The sequence below is a fragment of the Monodelphis domestica genome, chromosome 6 (assembly GCF_027887165.1).
Source record: "Monodelphis domestica isolate mMonDom1 chromosome 6, mMonDom1.pri, whole genome shotgun sequence".
In the NCBI taxonomy this organism is placed as follows: domain Eukaryota; kingdom Metazoa; phylum Chordata; class Mammalia; order Didelphimorphia; family Didelphidae; genus Monodelphis; species Monodelphis domestica.
The window spans coordinates 309,251,019-309,273,358 of record NC_077232.1 but is presented as its reverse complement, the minus strand read 5'-3'; the positions used below and the strand labels follow the sequence as shown (position 1 = coordinate 309,273,358).

The 22,340-nt window shown below is 57.2% G+C and overlaps 1 protein-coding gene across 4 annotated transcripts in view; it reads right to left on the bottom strand.

The window, feature by feature from the left end:
* Positions 1 to 241: 241 nt before the first annotated feature.
* The window catches only part of INTU (inturned planar cell polarity protein), an 82,273-nt gene continuing 60,174 nt past the window's right edge, over positions 242 to 22,340 (bottom strand). The window contains exons 9-16 of one of the 4 annotated variants that reach the window (XM_056803514.1): positions 20,596 to 20,649; positions 19,091 to 19,153; positions 17,368 to 17,589; positions 13,116 to 13,586; positions 11,831 to 11,928; positions 9,051 to 9,240; positions 3,722 to 3,855; positions 242 to 2,535 (exon numbers count right to left, since the gene is read on the bottom strand). In XM_056803514.1, the coding sequence (XP_056659492.1) occupies positions 2,424 to 2,535; positions 3,722 to 3,855; positions 9,051 to 9,240; positions 11,831 to 11,928; positions 13,116 to 13,586; positions 17,368 to 17,589; positions 19,091 to 19,153; positions 20,596 to 20,649 (1,344 nt within the window). In that variant the 3' untranslated portion in view covers positions 242 to 2,423. Of the gene's footprint in view, positions 2,536 to 3,721; positions 3,856 to 9,050; positions 9,241 to 11,830; positions 11,929 to 12,373; positions 12,598 to 13,115; positions 13,587 to 17,367; positions 17,590 to 19,090; positions 19,154 to 20,595; positions 20,650 to 22,340 lie in introns of those variants that run through there. The other 3 variants (XM_016422895.2, XM_056803515.1, XM_056803516.1) reach the window with 3 other exon arrangements.

Here is a 22,340-nt window from a genome sequence, read left to right as displayed (position 1 = left end):
GATTCTTACACTACCCCTGGGAGTCAGGAGCAAAATTATCTCCATCTTACAGCTGAGGAAACTGAGGCAGACAGAGGTTAAAAGTAACTTGCCCAGGGTCCCACAACTATGAAGTGACTGAGGCCAGATTGATGCCAGGTCCTCCTGATTCCAGGCCCGATGCTCTCTCCACTGTGTTACCTGCCTAGCCCGATAATACCACTTTGATGAAGGAAACAGAAATTCAAAAGAAGCCCAGGCCTTTTTTGGTGAAGAAGTGTCCAACTTATCTTTATTAGTAAAAAACAAATGAGAAAATAGAAAAATAGCTTTTCATAGAGGTTCGAGAAATAGTTTTGGAAAATTAAATCATTTCCCATGCAAACAGAAAGACATGTTTTCATAGTAACAGTTTACTTCTTCAAAACGCCACTCTTCTATCAAATATACATGAAAATATCCAAACTGTTCCATTTCTGGTTTTTAAAGACGTTTCCAGATAGTTAAAGTCCACTCCCTTTGGAGATACTAAGGACAAAGCAGAAACAGAAATCCAGGAGTCATTGAGCCAGGGTCCTTGAACTTTAACCAGGGCCCCAGACAGGGCCAGAGCCTTTTAGGTCGGGGACAAGCCGGGGATGAAGCACGCCTGTGCCTTCTGTGAGGGCCAAAGGAAGGATCGGCGCTTGGGAGCTCGGCCTGGTTCTAGGAGAGACAATCGCCAAAGCTTGGCTCATGTTGAGACTCCTCCATATTTATCAGGCTTTCCAGGGCCCAAATGACACACCACGAGCTGCCCAGGTGCTTCTGGGCGGATTGCTTTCTAGGGGCAGCTCAGAGACAAGTGGCCAAGATGTAAATTATTCGTGACTCTGATGGAAAAACCCTGATCTCTGCTCCGCAGCCCCCGATCCCTAAAGTTGCGAGTTAAAAAAAGAAGCTATGCAGCCTATTTCTATGCAGGCGCCGCCTCGGGCCCCAGGAGCTGCTGGGTATCTGATACCTCAGCCTGAGAACACTGTCACCTTGTCCAGAGGAAGCACACGCCTCTGTTCTCGGCTGGAACGTGCCCTACGAAACGGCCTCATTTCCCCTTGAATCAGGCGCCAGGTCAGCCGGAGTTCCTGGTTTCCCAAATCAATCCAGGCGTCTATCTTTGGTGCAGGGACACAGGGAGAGCCCTCCTTCCACCGGCCACTCAGGAGTCAGAGTCCCAAAGGATGCTGCTGGGTCTTAAAAAGCTACCCCCATATGCTGGGCTTCACCTGGACTTTTCTTTCCTGGCTACAATGAGAACAGTGATAATCGGCCTTTATTTAGGTCTTTGCAGGTTTACATGACGACTGGGCGAGATAATAGAGAACAGGAGACAGGCTCAAAGTAACACTGTTCCTGGTGAGGGGCCCATTAAAGGGCTGTGTGTGCAAAAGCCAAACCCAGGTCTCTTCCCGCATCCGTACAGAATAGGCACTCCTGAGGGAAGAGCCCTGACCCTGACTGACCAGCTGGGTGGCCTCAGACAACTCGTTTAGCCCTCTCGGGGTGTCCGCGTCTTCTCCAGACAGTCCGTCGGGGCCACAGACTCGGCCACAGAGACAAATACAACACACGGAATAATCCCTGCTCGAGAAGGACCAAGGGGGTTAGAGTGGAAAACCTCTCAGCTTTAATTCCAGCTGTGAAATCCCATGACCCGGGTTTCTGGAGGTGGAGCAGTGTGAGCTGGGGCTGCAGAGCCTGGCTTGGGGGCTCGGGAGCCCTTCTCTAGGCCCAGGCCCAAGTGGGCCACACACAGGCCAAACAGCTCTGTAGGCTTGCCCCCTTTGCCAGGCCCGCTCACCGCTCCACACCCCGCTTTCTCAGTTGTGGGAAATTCTCCTGGTGTCAACATTTCCCTGTTCTCCTCAAGGTTAGGATCATTTCTAAAGGGAAGCCCAAAGGCAAACTTGTAAGAGAGATGAATCAAAGGCTGATGATTTTTCTCTCCCTGGGGCACTCTTACAATTTCGCCCAATCCTGTGACTGACTCTCATGGTAAAACGGTCTTCCCAGGTCTCTTGTCTGGGGTCCTCCGGTCAGTGGCCAAGCCAGGGCAAGCGCAGGAGTCACTGCTCCTGGTCCTGCACCCTTCCTGCCAATACACGCTGCTCTCGGGTAGTTTCCATGGTATGTCTTTCCTGAAAGCAACCTGATGATCTCGAAGTAGACCACAAACCAATACATGTAACAATGACAATAAACGAACCCCGCCGTCTTCCTGTCACAGAAAGCATCCTTTCAAGAGTCCTGCAACCAAGAGGGGCACGTAAATACCTTGGTGCTGCTCAGTGGTGCCATTTTCCTCAAGTGGACCACGTCAAGCCTTTTGACACATGACGTTTTGGGGCAGGTTTCAGGGTCTCTAACCACGCTCCACAGTGCCCCTGGGTGTCGAGGACGGAGCATCACGTGGCTAAGCCAAAGGACAGTTTAAAGGCCAGTTCAATGGCTATTTCAGTGACCGAATCATGAAAACACACGTAGAGTTCTTGAGGTTTGGGCTCTAAGAAGAGTCTCCTAGGAGGAAAGAGAAGCACACGTTAACTAGGGAAGAACATGTTACTGACTTTTCACTCCACTCACCTTGTGCTTTGAAGGGTTTAATAGTGGCTTACAAAGCACCATAAAATGAGAGTAAGGGGTCTGGGGAGAGAATACTTTCCTGGGACAATTGGCTCAATCCTCTTCCTAGCTCTGGAGCATAAAACACCCATTTTAATTTAATTTATGTATTAGTCAATGACATGTGATAACAAATTTCCACACCAATTTCCCTGATTGAACGTATGGCAATTCCATCTGGGTCATACTGTATCATCACACAAAACCTATTTCCATACAAGTGAATAATCTTAGAGAGCCCATAAACCCAGATACACAAATGACAAATGGTTTGCTTTCGTCCGCACTGACTCCCAGAGTTCTTCCGGGGGGGGGGGGGGGGGGCGGCCTTTGTCATCCGGCCTCAGCATTGTTCTGGATCGTTGCAGTTGTGAGTCCGTCCCGGTCCATCGGGGCCCCGTCTGGCTGTCACCGTGTGAGGCTCTCCCGGGGCTGCTGACTTCCCTCTGCATCAGCTCTCCTGAAACCCTCCTGCTGGTCCCTCCTTACAGCCCATATCCCCAGGCACCCTTGGTTCAGGCCCTCTCCAATCACTCTCTACTTCTTTGCCACCACACAGAGCTGCTCCGAGTGTGTCCTCTCGGGGCTACAGAGCCAGTTACAGCAAAGGCTCTGCATGCCCTGCTGAGGGCCCTGCGGGCAGAGCTCCAGACTGCTCTCCAGAATGGCTGCACCAGCCGTTCTGTCCCACCCCTCCCGCGTGTCTCACTCTCCTCTCCGGGCCGACCCGAGAGGTGCCAGGGGGCTTCTCCTGCCTCATCCGCGCCGCGGCTCTGAGTGAGGGGACGCCCTTCTCGGGCCCTCCAGCCCAGGCTGCTCTCCCGAGGACCCTACCCTTCTCTTCCCTCCCACAGGCTCTATTGCTCAAAAAGCTTTGCAGGCTCCCCGTGGGCCGGAGCCGGCACTAGCATGGCACGGGGGAGGAGTGTGCAGGGGGCGGAGGGGGTCAGAGGTTGCCTCCTTCCCTTCGGGCCCGGAGGCTGGCTTTACACTCGTGGGGTGTGGGCTCCTCGGCTGCAGGGAGCCCCCGGCTCTCGGGCAGCCTGCCCTTTCTGGGCGGGCGGACGCGGCGCCCACTTACCCTACGACCCAGTAGGCCATGGCGGGAGGGGATCTCCTCTGGTCTGTCCAGGTTTCAGGGGAACACTCAAACAGCACACCGTGTTCTCTCACAGGAGCCAGGGACGAGGCCTCAGCACGAAGGGCCTTCTTCTTCTGGAAGGCAAGAGGAGGAGGGTTTGTGCCCGGAAGGACGGCGCTGCCCGCGGAGGGCCGCACGCTGGCATGGGGTGCTTGGGGAGGCGGGATTGTCGGGGTCGGCACAGGGCCCAACGGTCAGCCTGGTGCGGGGAAACCCCTAAGGCTGAGATGACGAGCCAGAGCACCCCCACTTCTGGAGCCTTCGTCCCCGTGTCCTGCTAAGTGTGAAGCCCGCCCTGCCGCCTGTCCTGCCCTAAACCCTCTCTTGCGCCACTAGAGATGCTGGCCAGTGAGGGAGGAGGCAGGGAGCCGGGGAAGGGTCTCCGGCCTCCGCTTGCACCCCGGGACACCCAGCACGGAAGAGCCGTGGGATGGGGTCTGGCTGTCGGCACGCGGCACCCACACCCTCCAGGGCAAATGCAGAGACCCGGACGGGCCGGAGGTTTCCGCTTAAGCCCCGGCAGCATTCCAGAAGCTGCTCTGCTGGTCCCCTGCCACGGCGAGTGGAGGCAGAGCGGAGGGCCCCCGAGGAGGCTGGAGGGTGGCCTCCAAGGCCCAGGGACCCCGCCATCCAAAAGCAGAGCTAGGGACAGAGATCGCACTGGCCGGCAACACGCCCTCCGTCGGCGGGGCGATGTTCAACACCTGCTTGAGGCCTGGCACTGTGCGAAGTGCTGTATAAACAGGATCTCACGGCATCCTCACAAGCACCCTGGCAGGCCCCATTTTGTAGCCGAGGAAACTGAGGCAGGGGGTGACCTGCTTAGGGCCATACAGCTAGTAAGCATCTGGGGCTGAATTCGAATTCAGCTCTTCCTGAGTCCAAGCCCCGGGCCGACCCACTGTATCAGCTACCTGCCTTAAAAGGTAAATAAGCCAAAGAAAATACTCCCCAGCACCCCAAGCATTACAAATAAGGCCACTCCACAAGAATAACGAACAGACGCAAGGGGAGAACGGCTCTTCTCCAACGACTACAGGACTACGTGGAATAGCAGCCGCCAGACCTGAGGGGCGCTGCTGACGCCCGCCCGGAAGGAGGAGAGAGCGAGGGAGTAGAGGGCGGGGCTGGTCCGTCTGGCCAGAAATGGCCTCTGAACGGAGAGCAGGCCGAGCAAATGTCAAGGGGTCCGCGGGATGCCAGAAGCAACAGGAGAGAGTGCACAGGCTCCGAGAGCTGCCGCCGGAAGCCGGCCCAGAACGCAGTCCCGCGAGCCCCTGCCTGCCGTCCCAGCCCCCGATCTAGGAGGAGGGCGCCCGCGCTTGAGCCCAAGTCCCCCCGCCGCCGCTCCCGACTCGCTCTCAGCCGCGATTTGAAGGAGCCCCCCCCGAGGAGACCCCAAGGGGAGCCGAATGAGCTGGGGTCTGTGGCCTGCTCCCTGAGAGGCAGGCTGCAGGGCAAGTCTCAGGAAAGGCCGGGGACTCCTGTCAGGGCCACCCAGGGGGCCTCCCCTCCCCACGTGAGGTCTGTGGCGTTGTGCTGGCTGCCGAGAACTCGTGGCCCGGGGGCCGGACAGGGGTACCCCAGCAAGGCTGGTGCAGAAGGAGAGCCGGGCCGGGCCGGAGGAAGGGCCGAACACTGGGAGGGAACGGCCCCGTCACAAGCTAGGCTGGCTCCGGAAAGGGAACTGCGGAAAGGCAAAGCAAGCCGTGGTGGATCCGCGGAACGTCCGGCAGAGGCAACGGGAGGGCCCTAATGAGGGGAACTCGTACCGAGTGGGCAACTTCCTCACGGGAAGCACGCGGGAGACAGAACGGTCCTGAACCCCCGGCATCTCCGATCAAAGCCATGACCAGTGGGTGCCCATCTCCTGGCCACGCGGGGTGCACAAAGAAGCACCCGGGGCAGCTGGGTGGCTCGGGGAACAGAGAGCCAGGTCCAGTCGGGCCCAGCGGTGTGACCCCGGCGAGTCACGTGGCCCCCATGGCCGAGCCGTCGCCGCTCTTCTGCCTCGGAGCCGATGCAGCGTCGATTCCGAGCCGGAAGGGGAGGGTTAAAAGCAGAGAACGAGAAGGCGCTGGGAAGGGAAGGAGGCCAGAGGAGCAGGGCAGGTTCGGGGTCTACTTCTCACAGGCCTGACAGACGGGCTGAGAGTCCGCCTCCGTGTTCTGCCTCAGGGACCGAGTCCAGCATTGAAGACTTGAAGCGACAATCCCTAAGCCTGACACAGTGTTTCTGCAGCGAGCGTGGAAGGCCGGTGCACCGACCCTCGGAAGGCCTGCTTCGAGCCTTGAGGATGCTCTCGCGGAACAGAAGCGGCCCAGGAATAACCCTGGGAACGAGTCGCGGGGGAGGCCGGGGATGCCCAGAGGGGAAGGACGCGTCCGAGGCGTCTCCTTCCACCAAAGGGAAGGGTTTACGGCGCCAGCCAATGACCTCGCCGGGCTGGCCCTGCCTGTACCCACACGCAGAGGCACAGGCCCAACTTTCCTTCTCGGCAGACCAGACCTGTCACTGGGCGTAGCCAGGGCCGGAGGAACCTTCGGCTAGTTCTCCTTTCGCCGCCATTTCGTCGTCCTGTAAAGGCCCTGGGACCGCAGGGACGGCCTAGAAAACCCTCACGAGGCCCCGGACTCACGATTTGGATTCCGAGTCCAGCTCTGCTATTCACTAGCTTTCTAGGCAAGGCGAAGCTCTTTTCCTGCCTGGGAAGCGTAGAATGAGGGGGCTGTCCCCATGGCGTCGGAGGCCTGCGACGACCCCCGGCCTGTGGGCACGATGTGCCTCTCTAGCGCGGCTGACCCTCCGCAGAGTGCGCCGGCTGTTTGTGCCAGCCCGGGGTGTCCGTCACCGCCGGGTCCCTGCCAGGACGCTGCTCCGGGGGCTCCCAGCGCAGGGACGTTCCTAGTCAGGAGCCACACTTCCTAGGCAGCTGACACCAACAGGAGAAGAGAGAACGACTGTGAAAGGCAGGGAGGTCCTTTGTACGGGCCTTATCCAGGACCCCCAAAGGCGAGATGCTACTGCCCAGAGCCTATCTACCCTCTCTTGCTCAGGGCTTGCTACATTTTGCGGTTGTTGCTCAGTTGTGCCCAACTCGTTGTGACTCCACGAAGGGTTTTCTTGGCAAAGACACAGGTGAGGTTTGCGATTTCTTTCTCCAGCTCATTTGACGGATGAGGAAACGGAGGCAAACAGGATGAAATGACTTGTCCAGGGTCATAAAGCAAGTGTCTGAGGCTGTGCTTGAACTCAGGTCTTCCTGACTCTAGGCCTGGCACTGTACCCACGGTGCGGCTTAGCTGCCCTGCTAAATTTTAGTGTGAGCAATTAGAAAGAAAAGCTACACAGTAGGACTTAACTTACTGTTTGTAGATGATCTAGACTTAGGAAAGTGATGGAGAAAATGTTAATGATGCCGGTTAAACGTAGAAGCGATTTTGCCCATGTGTGGGATGGACTTGTGCATGGTTCCCCAGGAGGAGCAGAAGAAACCCCTCCCCAAGCAGCTTTACATCCGGGCCCTTCTCAAATGGGGCCAAGACGCCGCCCCCCTCTTCTGGGCTGGCCTCATCCTATGAGAGAACTCCAGGCTTACAAGTTACAATCTTGCCTGCAGGTCCCCAGAATGTTTCAAAAAGGGTTTCCTGCATCTGAGAAGTCCTCGGGCAGCCCGAAAACCCTGCCTCAACTAGAAACTGCAAAGCTACGGCCTGGCTAAATCCTGGACAGGGAGGAGGGCAGAGTAAGATACAGAGGATGGGAAAGTGGAGAAAACATGGTGTTGGATGTCTATAAAATCCACTCCTTCTAAGACCTCAAGACTGTGGAGCCTCTCTCTCTCTCTCTCTCTCTTCCTCTCTCTCCCCTCTCTCTCTCTCTCCCTCCCTCTCTCTCTGTCTTCTTCTCTCTCTGTCTGTCTCTCTCTCCCTCTCTCTCTCTCTCTCTGTCTCTCTCTCTCTGTCCTTCCCTCTCCCTCTCTTCCTCTCTCTCTCCCTCTCTCTCTCTCTCTCTCTCTCTCTCTCTCTCTCTCTCTCTCTCTCTCTCTCCCTCCCTCTCTCTCCCTCTTCTTCTCTCTCTGTCTGTCTCTCTCTCTCTCTGTCCTTCCCTCTCCCTCTCTTCCTCTCTCTCTCCCTCTCTCTCTCTCTCCCTCTCCCTCTCTCTCTCCCTCTCTCTCTCTCTGTCTCTCTCTCTCTGTCCTTCCCTCTCCCTCTCTTCCTCTCCCTCTCCCTCTCTCTCTCCCTCTCTCTCTCTCTCTCTCTCTCTCTCTCTCTCTCTCTCTCTCTCTCTCTCCCTCCCTCTCTCTCTCTCTCTTCTTCTCTCTCTGTCTGTCTCTCTCTCTCTGTCTGTCTCTCTCTCCCTCTGTCTCTCTCTCCCTCTCTCTCTCTCTCTGTCTCTCTCTCTGTCTTTCCCTCTCCCTCTCTCTCTCTCTCCCTCTCTCTCTCTCTCTCTCTCTTCTCTCTCTCTCTCTCTCTCTCTCCCTCTTTTCCTCTCTCTCTCTCTCACTCTCTGTCTGTGTCTCTCTCTCTCCCCCTCTCTCCCTTCCCCCTCCCCCCCCTCTTGTGAGGGATACAGGCTATGTCTGGTCAAGTATTCCCTCACCCTTGAACCCCCACCTTGTGAGAATACTAGCCCTTGCCCCCCCCTTTCTGAGGATGTTGTCTAGACCCAGGCAGTGTTCCTCACTCTATGTCCCTTCCTTATGCCTCTGAATAAAGCCACATGAACTCTGCCAGCATCAAGTCCCCTGTCTGTTCATTAGAGTGATTTTAGGGGTATGAGCGCCCCCCCCAATTTCACTCCATACACCCAGGAGAGGTGCTTATTATCATTATCACTTTTAAAACCCTTACTTTCTGTTTTAGAATTAATAGTGTATTGGTTCCAAGGCAAAGGAGAGGTAAGGCCTGGGCAATGGGGGTTAAGTGACGTGCCCAGCGTGTCTGATACCACATTTGAACCCGGGACCTCCTGTCTCCAACTCTCTCACTGAGCCCCCTAGATTCCCTCCTTCAGCTGCTTTTCACTACTTAGTAATATGACTCTTTTCCTAGTCTTTCGTACAGAAGGAAGCTGGAGATTCAGTCAAAAACAATAACTGAATTTGGAATTTAGGATTATTTCAAGAGTGCAGTGATGAGGAGGGAAGCCAGATATCATCTGAACCCCTTTTTCAGAGTCTGGCAGTGAGAGGAGGAGAGGGGCCGGGGGAAGGGAGGACCAGGGAGAATGTTCTTAAATATGCCAGCATCGAAGGTCAAGAACTTACCTCATGCATCAAGGACTGCTGGAAGACTGTACGAATAGAGAGACAGCAGCGATGAAAGTTCTTTAGGAGCTGAGGGTGGAGAGAACCCCCGAGCTGCGCCACTTCCTCATGAGTCGGAGTGACAAAGATTCCTTGCACTGTTTCTAAGGCAACATAGTGAAACAGTGTGTTCTCTGCGCCAGACGTCAACCTCGTAAAAGGAAAAAGAGGAAACAAGTAAATTCCTGCTAACCCCACGCTCAATGCTCTCTTCCTCTTTCACTCAAATCACTTGAATTGCCAGATCTCTTCAATCACAGACTATACTAGGGGAAACCATACTGCCGGCATTTCAGTGCCTTTGCCAGTGATTTAATTTCTCCATCAAACACTACAAGTGTGTTAAAGAATAATTTTCCTACCCCTGCTGATTAATGACTTGAGCCATATTTGACTCTACCACCTAGGAGGCTATAGCACCAAGAGAAGAAAAAAATGGTATAATCAAATCAGTCATCAAGAGGGCTCAATAAATCATTAAGCATTCGATTAAGTACCAAGTGTGTGCCAGGTACTGGGTTGGTGTCTGAGATACTAGGTAAAAGCAAAAGGCTTTACCCTTAAGCTTTACATTCTATAGGAGGAAACAAATAAACATATATTGTATTTATGTGCATGTATATCTATATACAAAGAAACAATACACAAACATAATCTGTGTATATATGTACATCATGCATATATACACTCAGCATGAGATCCATCTATCCATCCATCCCTCTGCCTGTCCGTCCATCCATCCATCCATCCATCCATCCATCCATCCATCCATCCGTCCATCCATCCATCCCTCTGCCTGTCCGTCCATCCATCCATCCATCCATCCATCCATCCATCCATCCATCCATCCCTCCCTCTGCCTGTCCGTCCATCCATCCATCTGTTGCGCACTCAGAATCTGTATCTCCTTAGTTCCAATTCTCACAGGCTGGGTCCCTTGAGGGACAATTACCCTATGTCACAAGTCCTCTTTTGGTCTCTAATAGAGTTCACAAGTCCATTCCAATGTGTTTAACTTCTCCAGGCAGTCAGTTGACACAGTTAGCTTAAAGCAAAGGCAGGGCATGAAACAGTCGTAACAACATGTTCACCCTATAAATCTGGGGTGCACTCTCCCCCGAATACGTATTTGTGGATGGACAGATGTCTCCCACTGAATGGGCATGTACATGAATAGAGATTACACTTATGTTTTCTTGTTTCTTCCAGCAGAATTTGTACAATGTCTGTGAGAAGAGTAGGTCCGCCTGCAGAGTACACTAAACGGGTGGCATGCCTAGGGAGCACAGGGGGCTGAGGCAGGGTCCCCGAAGCTTCCCTGCACGCAGCCGCTGGAACCTGTGGGTCTGTTCTCTGCTGTGGGGAGATGTCCCTCCCCCCACTGTTACCCCGGGGAAGAGGCTCGAGGGAAACAGCTTGGTTCTTAATAACTGGCTCTCTTCTCTACTGCCAGATGTGCCTCTCTTCGTCGTCAGGGGTGACGTCTCAGAGAATCTCTGCACCGCGGAGGCATCTGGCTCTTTAAGGGTGCCAAGGGGGTGGCAGACCCTTCAGTTAGGCGTCTGATGGGACGACAGGACCAGCCCCCTGTAATCCCACCAAACTGATGAAGTGGCTTACGGGACGTGTATAGGAGTGGGCTACTCTCTGTTTCCCCCACTCCAGGGCTCACGCTGTCTACAAGGTACAAAGTGACCCACTCCCACTCATGAAGGGTGCAGTGGCCCAGCCAGTTTCGCCCAGTGGGCTGGGATGATCCGGCCCATCAGAAGTTTCCTCCCTGTGACCCCTCTTACACGAAGTAAGTGAAAAGGAATTTGTTTTGGACAAGGTACAAGGAGGGAAATCAGGGAGCTGCGGCACAGAAAACCGGCTTGGCCAGTTTGATCAGAGGGCCGAGCTTAAGGAGGACAGTCACGGTGGGGGCTCGGTGGGGAGGCCAGTCAGTCGGGCAGCCGGACTCCCCAAACACTGACCATGCGCCACTAAGCACGGGGGTACCAAGGAAGGCAGCGGCCGAGAAATGCCCAGGACCTACCGGCTGCACACAGACGCGTGGAGGGGAATCTCTGGGCCAGGAAAGGCCTCTCCTCCGGGAACGACAGCCCTGGCTGAGCAGCCTCTCCTCCCTACCACATCTACTTGTCTTGGCCGCCGGGCGGCGCCACGCTTCCCTGCTACCCTGCCCATTCCCTGAGGGCACAGTGCGCTCAGCTCTCCTCCCAAAGTCCAACAGGGTGCTCTGCAGAGGCCAGGGGTCAATAAGAACCCTCCTGAACGCACGCATCAGCCCAGGCGCCTGCGGCCTCTCGCCTCGTCTCTCCGCTCTCTTGGCGGTCTCGCGGGCTCCCATCCCCAGGCCCACAGCCATTTTCTGCCCCAACCGTCCCTCCTAGGCCTCCGCTCCCTGCTCCCCTCTGCCCCTCACATTCCCTGGCCGTGCCCATCCTGGTGCCCACAGATCGGCTGCAGTTGTCTGCTCCCAGCCCAGCAGACACAAGCGTCCCCAAGCACCTGGCATGCTTGTTCGCTAAGTGAGGGTGATGGAGAAGATGATGTGGTCGGTGGCAGGAGCCAATCTTTCTTAAAGATTCCATTACTTGTTATTATCCCGCATGACAACGTTGTAGATACCAAAGAAAGCCAGCTGCCCTTCTGAATCTTGCTTTCTCAATGAGGAATTTCCTGACCCAAAGGAGGCTAACAGCTTAAGGAAAACGAATACGAAGGCAGTTCCTTACTTCCTGGCATCAAAGAGTTCCGTGTCTCTTTCGGAAAGGTCCTTTTTCGGCCTTCCTAAATGAAAAGGATTTGGGAGGACAGCTTTCTTTTTCGTGGCCTGGAAAACAAACAATATCGCCAAATCGAACTGGTCTCTGTCTCGAACAACATCAAACGGCGTAAAGAATCGAAACGACAAAGCATCATGGTCACCGTGAACACGCGCTCTTGGCGCCCATCTGGGCTTTAAAGAGCCGGGCTCCTGAGCTAAAACGGCAGCCGTGGTGGGGCGGCCGGGCAGCTCTGCGCTGCAGTGCCAAGCGCCCAGGCCCCAGCCGCGGAAGGCACCGCCGCTCCCTAAGGCGGCTCTCTTCCGAGCAGCCGCGGCTTCGTGACCCACGCACTGTCCAAACTCCTTTGGCATGCCGTGGGACTCTTGTCAGTACCCACGGAAGGAGTCCCACAATTCCCCAAACCGTGGCCGGGCAGGAGGAGCACGCCGCCGCCGAGACGCGGCCCGGAGATAAACAGACCTGATTCCCCCTAACCCTACTTACACTGAGGAAGTGGTCCGGGGATCTGCCGGCTGCCATTAGGGCCACCTGGCCTTCCTAGCTGGCTTCCTGATTCTCCCACGCTGGGGACGGTGAGGGAGTCCACAGTGACCAGGAGGCCTACCGTCTGGGGGTTTCTGATGCTATTCTGAGTCTGCCTGCAGGCCCTCATTTCTGGACCCTCCTCCACTGCCTCCTCCCATCCTGGGGAGGCGAATGTGGCCTCTAAAAGACTTAAGTTAAACACACACACAGGAAAGTATTTCCACAACGGAAAGGCTTCAGGCAGGCACAGGCGATAACGGCCTGGGCCCGTGGCACCAAGTCCTGCCTGCACCTTCATGTCTCCAGCACGTCTCTTTTTCAGAGTGAATCGCCCCCATTTCGAGGTGGCCAAGCACCTATGGGTGGGCCGGTTTGGGGAACAAGGCAGGGCCATTGGAGGACAGGCTCTATTCTGGATTTTCCTGTCCAGACGGCCTAAGCCAGTGCTTTCCTTAGCTATTCCACAGGGATGCTAGGAAAACTGACCCTGGTCAAGGAGCAGGTCCGGCCAAGGGTCACTATGCCTGGACCGCCCTGGGATGCCCAGGCCCTCCGCACTGTTCGCCTTTCTTGCCAAAAGCACGTGGGAGTTCTGAACCACCCATCTTTTAAGGACCGTGGGAAGCTCTCCGGCGTCCCTGCAGGGGCAGCCTGGCAGCAAGCGGGGGCTCCGAAAGGAGGCCCATTCCTGGAGCGAGGTGCTCACCTGGGGACCTCCAGGGCTCTGAGCCTCCTTGGCGCCCTGCTTGTGGAGTGGATCCGGGGCGGTGGCGGGGCTGGGGCCTGCGCCTTCTCCGGGCCCTTCAGTGCCCCTGTCGGAGCCCCCGCCGCCTCTGGAAGGGCTGAGCTTCCGTGACTTCAGAGAGGAGTCACTAAGCAGCTTCCTTCTGCTAGAGGGGGAGGGGATGGACCTGGACGGGTGCTGGAGCTTGGTGAGGAGAGGGGAGGAGGTCGAGCTGTCAAGTTTGTCTCGGGCCGCGGGGAGGAAGCAGTCAGCACAGGACAAACAGGGGCTGGAGGAAGAGGCCAGCCTCGCGTCCAGGCCGGCCTCTACGCCCTCCAGCCGAAGCAGAGCGCCTTTGACCTGGTCCACATAGATGCAGTCGGGTCCTGGATGCCCAACAGCTTCAGATGCACAGCCTCCAGCCTCCAGCAACACACAGAGCAAAGAATGTCTCTGGAAGAAAACAGTCATCGAGGTGGGTCCCACCGGGAAGGGAGGGACTCCTGGAGCCGTCTCCCCGGTCACGCCATCCCCCAGCCCACGGCCTACCGCCCCCTCCCAGCCGTTCCAGCCCAGGCTGATCTTTCCCCGTGATCACGGCCAGGCCTGCCCTTCTGCTCCTGGAGTGGAGCCAGCAGGGCCCCGCTGAGGGCCGGCGGGCGCCCCGCTTCCTCTCAGGGGCGTGCTGGCTTCCTCCGGCGGCCGGGCCGAGGGGCTGCCTCGCGCCAGGCTTGCAGAACGCGCTCCGCTCCACCTGAAGTATTGTCACGCTGGCCTCGGCGGGCCGGGGCTGTGGGCCCGGGCGGGGAATCCCCGTTCAACATTTTCTTTGATTCAGTCTGCGGAATGGTGGAACTTGAGAATCGGAAGGGCCCTTGGAGCCCCTCCGTCCAGCTCCTGCCCCCCAAGCCCCCCACTAACAGGCACTAACGCCCCTTCCACTTGGGATAACCCCCACCATTCCCAAGTTTTCCCGGGCCCGCCTCCAACCCCCATTTCCCGCTGCGGGCCTAGCTAATGAAGGCTGATCCCCTTTCCACGTGCCGGGCTTCAAGCGCTCCTCCCAGGCCGCGGCCCAAGGCCCGTGGAAGGGGCGATCGATGCTCTTCCCCATCTGGGGTACCTAGAGGAGGCCCGAGAGGGCGGAGGACAGAGGGGCCACTCCTGTTCCACTTCTGCCTTCGGGGCAGCCCTGCCTGGCCTATCGCCGTGGTGGGCTCCCGAGGACCCTGCGGGCGGTTTCCTGGCAAAGACACCGGAGGGGTTTGCCTTCCTCTTCTCCAGCTCATTTGATGGAGGAGGACGTGGAGCACATGGGGCGAGTGACTTGGCCACGCCCTGAGGGTGGATCTGGACTTGGGGTTTTCCTGACTCCAGACCCGGTGCTCTGCCCGCTGCCCCGACTAGCACCCTTCACCTTGAACCCAGCCTCTGCTAGAGCCTCCCCACGCTTCCAGCCCCGCTGCTCTCCAGCCCCGGCGGCGGAGGCTGATTCTTCTGGGTACGAGACGAAGACTTGGCATGTGTTCCTATGGAATTTCCCCTCTTGGGGCAGCGGCTGGCACTGAATCAGTGCTGCCGTCCCCATCTCCCAGCGCCCTCGTGGCCTTCTGCATCGACGATCCTTCTCTCCGGCCTCTGCACTGACCAAGGCCTGGCCGGGCCTTGCCTTTCGTCCATGTGTAGCCCCTCCAGTCTTGCTCCCCGCCTCCTTTCTCATCCCATCAGGCATTTCTGCCCCGTCATGTGGGGAGCCAAGGGCGGGCTCTGGCAGAGAGGGCCACGAGGCTCTTCATTGTCCCAGGGCTGGTACCGCTGCCCCATCCCCCCGGCGGACAAGCTTCTTCTGGCCTCCTGTTGGAGCTCACGCCGCCCTGCGGCAGCCCCTGGCATGCTCTTGTGCCCGTCCTTGCCTCCCTGGCCTTACTCTCTCTCCTGCCCCTTCCTGGGCGGCCTGAGCCGGCTCGCTGGCATCCATCCCAGCCATTCCGGGCACACGTCCTCTCTTCTCACCCTCCCGGTCTGAAAGGCTTCGGGCTGCAGCTTCGGCATCTTATTCCACGGGATCCAATTCCTCGTCTAAACCCTTTGACATCTGCTTTCCCCAAATCTAGGAAGCAGACAGCCAGACAAAGCCCGCTCGCTGCCCCTTTTCTCTCACAAGAGCCACGTTGCTCCAGCGTTACCATCATTTCCTCCTCGAGGGGGAACCGCGTGCAGGCCTGGGATTTCCCCTGGTTGGTTTCTCCAGCTTCTCAAGGACAAAATGACCGCCGGGGCCAATTGGAGTTCCCTGCTCCCGTGCTTTTGGGGGAGAGCTCCTCCTTCACCACTTGTCCTTGTTCCTCAAAGCCGTCCCTTTCCCTTCTCCGGCCGGGAGGGCTGGCTAGGTAGCACCTCCGTGTGCTCACAACTCCTCCATGGCTAGCCCAAGGCTCTTAGCACCTCCCACTGACCTACTTAGGAGTTCTAATTTGCTGCTTTGGGTGGGTCTTCTGGTTCACGTCTCGGTGTGGCCCATCTGTGTTATGTTCTCGGTCTTTATCTTCTGGGAACTTCTGGGTATTCGCTGTTGTCTGTCTCTTCACATTGTAACTAGTTGGGTGGTAACAGGAGAGAAAGCAGTCTTTTCCCTCCGCTCATCAGGAAAATACAGGTCAGCCCCCTAAGGTGGCTGGGAATCAGCTTGGGAATCACTGCAAGTCCCCCATTTATAATAAACCTTGCCCTAAAGTCCAAATCCCATTCTCTGACTTTTGGATCCTGAGTATTTGGCAACAGAGCCTGCCTTCCCCTTCCTCAGTGCGCATCATGCGAAAAATCAACCCCTCTCTTCTTTGGCTTCATCCAAATCCCTAATAGAAATAACCTTAGGGTCCAGGGTGAGCCTCTGGGACACTTCACTAAAAATATCCCCTCCAAGCTGATGGATCCATTAGGGACTATTCTTTGGATTAGGGTGATCCTGTAGAGCCTACCTCCCCAGTCATATCCCCTCGACCCATGTGATCAGGCAGTTGTTTTTCTTCAGTGTTTCTCCTCCCACAGGTCTTCCTCTGGATGTGGAGAGCATCTTTCTCCTAAGTCCCTCAGAATTGTCCTGGGTCACTGCACTGCCACTGATGGAGAAGTCCATTACATTCAATTGTGCCACAGTGTATCCGTCTCTGTGTACAATGTTTTCCTGGTTCTGCTCCTCTCGCTCTGCATCACTTCCTGGAGGTTGTTCCAGTCTCCATGGAATTCCTCCACTTTATTATTCCTTTGAGCCCAATAGTATTCCATCACCAACATATACCACAATTTGTTCAGCCATTCCCCAATGGAAGGGCAGCCCCTCATTTTCCAATTTTTGCCACCACAAAGAGTGCAGCTATGAATATTCTTGTACGTGTCTTTTTCCTTATTATCTCTTTGGTACAAACCCAGCAGTGCTACGGCTGGATCAAAGGGCAGACTATTCTTTGGGATTAGTCATTCATTCATTTCCAAATTTATCCTTCATTCCACTTTTCTCTCCTTACTGTCCAGAAATGCAGCAGGAGTGGGTTTGTAGCCTAACCTTTTCTCAGAATAGTGATTCTAAAAAATAATGGCAGGCAATGCCAAATTTCAATCAGAAGTTAGTGAACATCAAGAAGCAATCCCCCCTCCCCCCCACCAAATGTAGGGATTTCAGGTTAAGAACCCTTGATCTAGACACTTGGGAACACTGCACAAATCGATCCAGAGTTCTGAGTCACTTCCATTATTCCCCAAACCCCTCCCTTGTTGGTTGGCCCTTCCATGGATTCTCTCTTGACATGCTACTCTATTGCCCAAAGGCAAGCAGGGGCTGAACCTGGTGTAATTAGAGGGAAGCAGTGAAACAAAATGCTCAGTGTCACCAAAGGTCCTCCCACTGGTCCAGTTTCACCAAGGAAGGAACTCGAGCCTCTGTTTTTTAATACTTTGCCTTTGAATTTATGAATAGTTTGCATTTCTCTTTTTGCTTAAGATCTACTTAGAAGGGGCAGCTAGGTGGCTCAGTGGTTAGAAAGTGAAGTCTGGAGATGGAGGGTGCTGGGTTCAAAATTGGCCTTGGACACTTACGCCTCTACCACCCCCCTTTTGCCTTGAAACTAATGTGTGGTGTTCATGGTAAGACAGACGGTGAAGGTTAAAACAAATCTACTTCAAGGGAGGAAGGAGCACAAGGGACATTATTCTAAGAATGCCTGGAGGCATAACTTACCAAACCAACGATCAATAGGAAATATCTTCCTCCTGGTTCCCGAAAGGCTTCCGTGTTTGCTTCAGACGCGGGCTGTAGATGGCGCCTCGGAAACACCTCCCTCCATATGACCAAGTGAGCAATCCTTTGTTCGGAAACTAGCGGGAGCAGGCAATAATGACGGCAATACACGGCGATGTCCATCAGGTCGTCCTTTGGCAAATGGTTACAAACCAAGTAACCCTTGAAAGAGAGCACAGAGGGGAAGAGCTCAAGCGCAGGCTCCCACGCAGTCCCCCAAGTTGTGGGCAATAGAACCCAATGCTTCCTTATTTTCCAAACAATATTGATGTTTCCCCAATGACAGACATGTAAAACCGTTTTTTACCCTCCACTCTTTTAGGTTCTGAGCTCCAAACTCCCTCCTTTCTTCTCTCCCAGCCTACGCAATCCAAGGGAGATTTCACATGTGGACTAGGGGGCACGACACTTAGTGAGCAGAATGAACTTAAGCCAAGCGCCTTGGAAAAGATGAGCCCTGGCTGGGCAGGGTGAGGGGCTAGCTGTCCCCGAGGGGAGGGCAATATTCTGCTGGCAGCCCCGGGGGAGAAGGTCATGGGTGAAGGAGCCGGAGTGTTTCAGGGGAAAGCGGAGGGGAGGTGCTATCAGCAGAAATACAAAAATAATTCCCAACATCCCATCGGTAAGAAACAAGTGGGACCCCGTGTGGCAAGGTGGCTAGGATGCTGGGCCAGCCTCGCGCGCTGCGTCTGCCCAAGAAACACGCCTCATGCCCTGCCGAGAACAGGAACGGTCCCAGCAACCGCTGCTTGCTCAATTCGGAGCTGGGGGCAGGGAGGCCAGAGAAGACCAAAGACGGGTCTCTGCGGATCACACACGGGGCTTCCCGAGAGGCAGGGCTCGGGATCCTGGCCAACAAGGGCAGCCTCGGCCCTCTCTGAGGGAGGTTGGAGGCGTCCTTTGCGAGAGGAGCCAACAGAATCCCTCCCGATCTCGCTGGGTTTGCGTGGGCCCGACTGGCCGCCACAGCCAGGGGCACCGCCTCACCAGGCCGGGGACGCACCAAGACACAGCGAATGGAAGACAACTCCCGCCCTGGTGTGGTCCTCGCACGTTCCTCGGGCCAGGGGAGACTGGACGCGTGGGAGGCTCTCTGGACTGCTGGCCTACAATGGAGTGCTGGGGAACGCTAACAGGGTTTCCAGCGAAATGGCCTTGACTGGCTTTCCTTAGAAGATCTCTTTTGCTCTGATCCCGCACTAGAAAGATAACCAGAGCGGTGTATCCTGTCACTGTTTCCTTTTAAAGCCTCCCTTCTGTCTTAGCGGCGATGCGGCTCCAAGGCAGAGGAGGGGTCAGGGCCAGGCTTGCCAGGGTCCCCCAGCGAGCAAGGCACCGAGGCCCAATTCCTTCTGTCCGTGGCTCCGGCTCTCACCCGGGGCCGCCGCTGCCCTGTGACTTTCACACTCCCGGCCAAGGCCCGGAGGCGCACACGCTCCGCTCCTGAAGTCGGGGACCTGCTTTGCCTAGCTTGGGTTTCAGAATCGGAACAAATGGCGAGCACGGGTGAACGCTCACGCGGGCCCAGAGGCCGGAGTCGGGGCGGCGTTAAAGGAAAGGGGCAAAAGCGCCCAGCAAAAGGACACGCTTGTTTCAGGCTCGTCTTGGACAAAGCGGCGACACACCGGCACAGCCACGCAGCGACGCGCGCCAGCAGCCTCACCTTGTAAAACAGAGACGAGCCCAGTATGGTGTACAGGCGCCGCATGTCGTAGTGGTCTTCAGACTGAAAACAAGACAGCACGCGTTAGTCAGCCGAGGAGGCGGAGCCCCCGGGCCCGGCGTGACCCAGCTCTGAGAGGCTCCTGGCCGGGGGGCCATCGCGCGGGGACTCTTAAAGGCTGGCTCTTGGCGGATGGAGTCCCCGAAAGGAAAAGCGAGCGGCCCCGGGGCTGACAAGAACGTCTTTCTGGGACCACACACACAAGAGGCCCGGCTCGTCGAGGAGCCGGGCCCCGGGCAGGGTGTCAGGGAGGACTGGCCCTTATGGAAGGGGAGGGGATGCCCAGGGGTTCTGGAGGGGCTCAAAGGGCACGGCTTCACTGAAACGAGGGGCGTCAAGCCTGGGGGAGAAAGAGAAGGCTCGGGGCACCCAGCCGGAGAGGACACCAACCAGTGACCCGGAGGCCCGGCCCCGTGCCCAGGCAGAGAGGCCGGCGGATGCTGGAGGCCAGGCTTTGTGGGCGAGGCTGTCAGCCCCCCAACTCCCCATACCCCGTCAGAGGCCGGAGGGGCCTTGAGGCAAGGGAGGCCAATGGCGTAACAGACCTGCGTAGGGTGGCGCCGCGGCTAGGGGAAGCCAGATTTGAACCCGAGAACTCTAGGGCTGCTGCTTCGAGCACCGAGCCACCCACAGCAAGGACTCAGCGGGAGGCAGAGAGGGATCCCAGACACTCCTGTGGGGCCGCACCGGCCCAGAGCTGATCCTCTGCCATGCACCTTGGGCAAGTCCCTCCCCCCTGCGCGGGCCTCGCTCTCCTCGGGTGGAAAACGGAGAGGGGGCGAGGATGGGCTCCCTGCCTGCCACGCTGTCACGGGAACCTGCCCAGGGCGCTCGTCTGCCCTGCTGGTAATGGCAGTGGGCCGACAGGCCGCGGGAGGACCCGGGGGAGCTCCCCCGGGGGCTCTCACAGCCTGGGCCCGCCGCCCTCCCCCGCCCCATCCACCGACTCTGCCCAGGCCCAAATGGCAAACCGTCTTGGCGCGCTTCCCGGATAAGGGGCTCTCTCCCGCGGGGAATGGCGAGGGCCACCGAGGGGAGTGTTTAGAGGAAAGCCTCCAGGGAAAAGGCGGCCTCGGCCCCTGGAGCCGGGCTCTGGGAGAAAGGGGTTCTGGAAAGGGAGGGGCTGCCCCTCCGCGGGACACGACGAAGGGGGCGGCTTCAGAGAAAGCCCCGAGGCTTGTACCCTGACGCAGGGGGGCGCACAACAGCTCGGACAGCACAGTAGAGACAGGCGACTCCCCAAGACTTCCAAACGAACACAGTGGCCAACCATGAGTCCAGAGGCCTCACGATGGCAGAGATGGGCTGGGGGGCGCGCGTGTGCACACACACGCACACAGGTCAGACGGGGAGGCGGGAGGCAGAAGGGGGGGTTTCCTTCACAGGACCCCCCGCCATCGCATCAGGGCTGAGCATGAAGCGGCGGCGTCTAAAGCTCTCCTCACCAGTTCCGCGAAGTCTGCTGCCTCCAAGTCACTCAGGGCCATGTCGATCACCATCTAAGAGGGGCAGAACACAAACAGAACGGGCAAGGATGAAGGTCCGTTCCCAGGAGGCCCGTCCCCCACCTGTCCCTCCGCCGAGCGCCGCGCCGCAATTCTCTGGGCAGCCTCTGAGATAGGGCCGTCACAGCTCCGGGAGGGAGACCGTCAGGGTCCTAGAGCTCTGGACACCTTGGGAGGAAATCTGTTATGGTGGCTCGCTGGGAAGACAAAACAGCTTCATGATAAAGAACAAAAATGGCAACAGTAAGAGAGCCTAAAAAAGAAACTAAACACTCATCGGGAAAAGAAGGGTTCAGCCCCAGGTCAGTGCAAAGCAGTGTGGCGATTGCATTGCTCCTGGAGTTCTAAGAAGACGCACCTTTGGGGGCAGCTGGGGGGCTCGAGCCAGGCCTAGAGACGGGAGGCCCTGGCTTCAAATGGGACCCTGGGCACGTCCCTTGGCCCCCATGGCCTCGCCCTTAGCAGCCTTCTGCTTTGGAGCCAATCGCAGCAGTGACTCCAAGACGGAAGGTAACCGCCCACAGCATCGTCCCTAAGAGCCAACAGCCACTCGGTGTGAATATGCTCCAGGGCCACGTGAAAAGGCCCGAGGCTTCTAGGCAGCTCTCCCCAGGCACATTTCTCAAGGGAAGATGCCGGCGCTCTCCTGCCTGCCCCTTCGGCGTGGCAACGTTGTCGTCGTACAAGCCACTGGGCCTGGACGGCAGCCCCCGCACCGGCCTAGGCTGACCGAACTTGGCCTCCAGGAGGGGTTGGGCTCGGGGCGGCTCACTCATCCCCAGAGGCATCCGGGCGGCCAGGGGGGACGCAGCGCTCTTTCAAAGGCCAAGACGTCCCCTGCAGGGCTGAGGGAAGTCCAGGGCCGGCCCCAACAGCCGACGGCCTGAGCTGGAGTCGCGGCTCTTAGTGTGCCACGCTTGCCACTGATCCAGGCTCCTGGTTTCTCTGGGTGGGTGTCTGCGGGGGCCTTGGGCAGGAGGCCGAGGAAGCGAGTCTCGGGGCTTCCAGGTCTGACACCGGCTGGGACGCTCAAGGCCCCCCTATTTCTCTGCTGCCACGGGAATGCTTTTTCTCCTACTTACTCAAGAAAAAAAGAACCAAAATAGAATCCCTAAACAGTGGGTGAAAAGGGTGCAAGTGCCGTCCATCACGGCACACTAACGGTCTAAATTTGGGCCAGAGGGTCCCAGAGTGGCTTGTTGAACTAGGGAGAGGAGGAGCGGAAGAGCTCACCAGGCCTGCCCCTTAGGAAGATACAAACAAAAGCCAGGGGCCCCGCGAGCTTCGGCTCCTAACTTCTTCCTGGAGAAGGTCCGCCTTGTGTCCCTCCGCTCCGCTCACGTATCCCTCCCCCGCCTGATCTCGCCTCCCTCACAGAGCCAGGAGACCCTGCAGGGCCGGCGCCTTCCTCACAGGGCTAAGCGAGGGGCCTCCCTCCCAGGGCTTGCAAGGCCACGAACAAAGGCCCCAGCTGAGACGGGGCCAGCGAGGCTGCCAGGGAGCGCTTGAAGCCAGGAAATGCCCCGCTTCACTTCCTCCTCTTCCGTCTTTCCCCACTCACACCTCAGCCCCGGAAGTCGTGCTCCCCACCCCCCATGAGCCCCCGGGAGGCAGAGGCAGCCACACTCAGTGTCCTTAGGCTGCCTCTTCTGTTCACCGCTTCCCGATGGAGCAGAGAGGAGGAG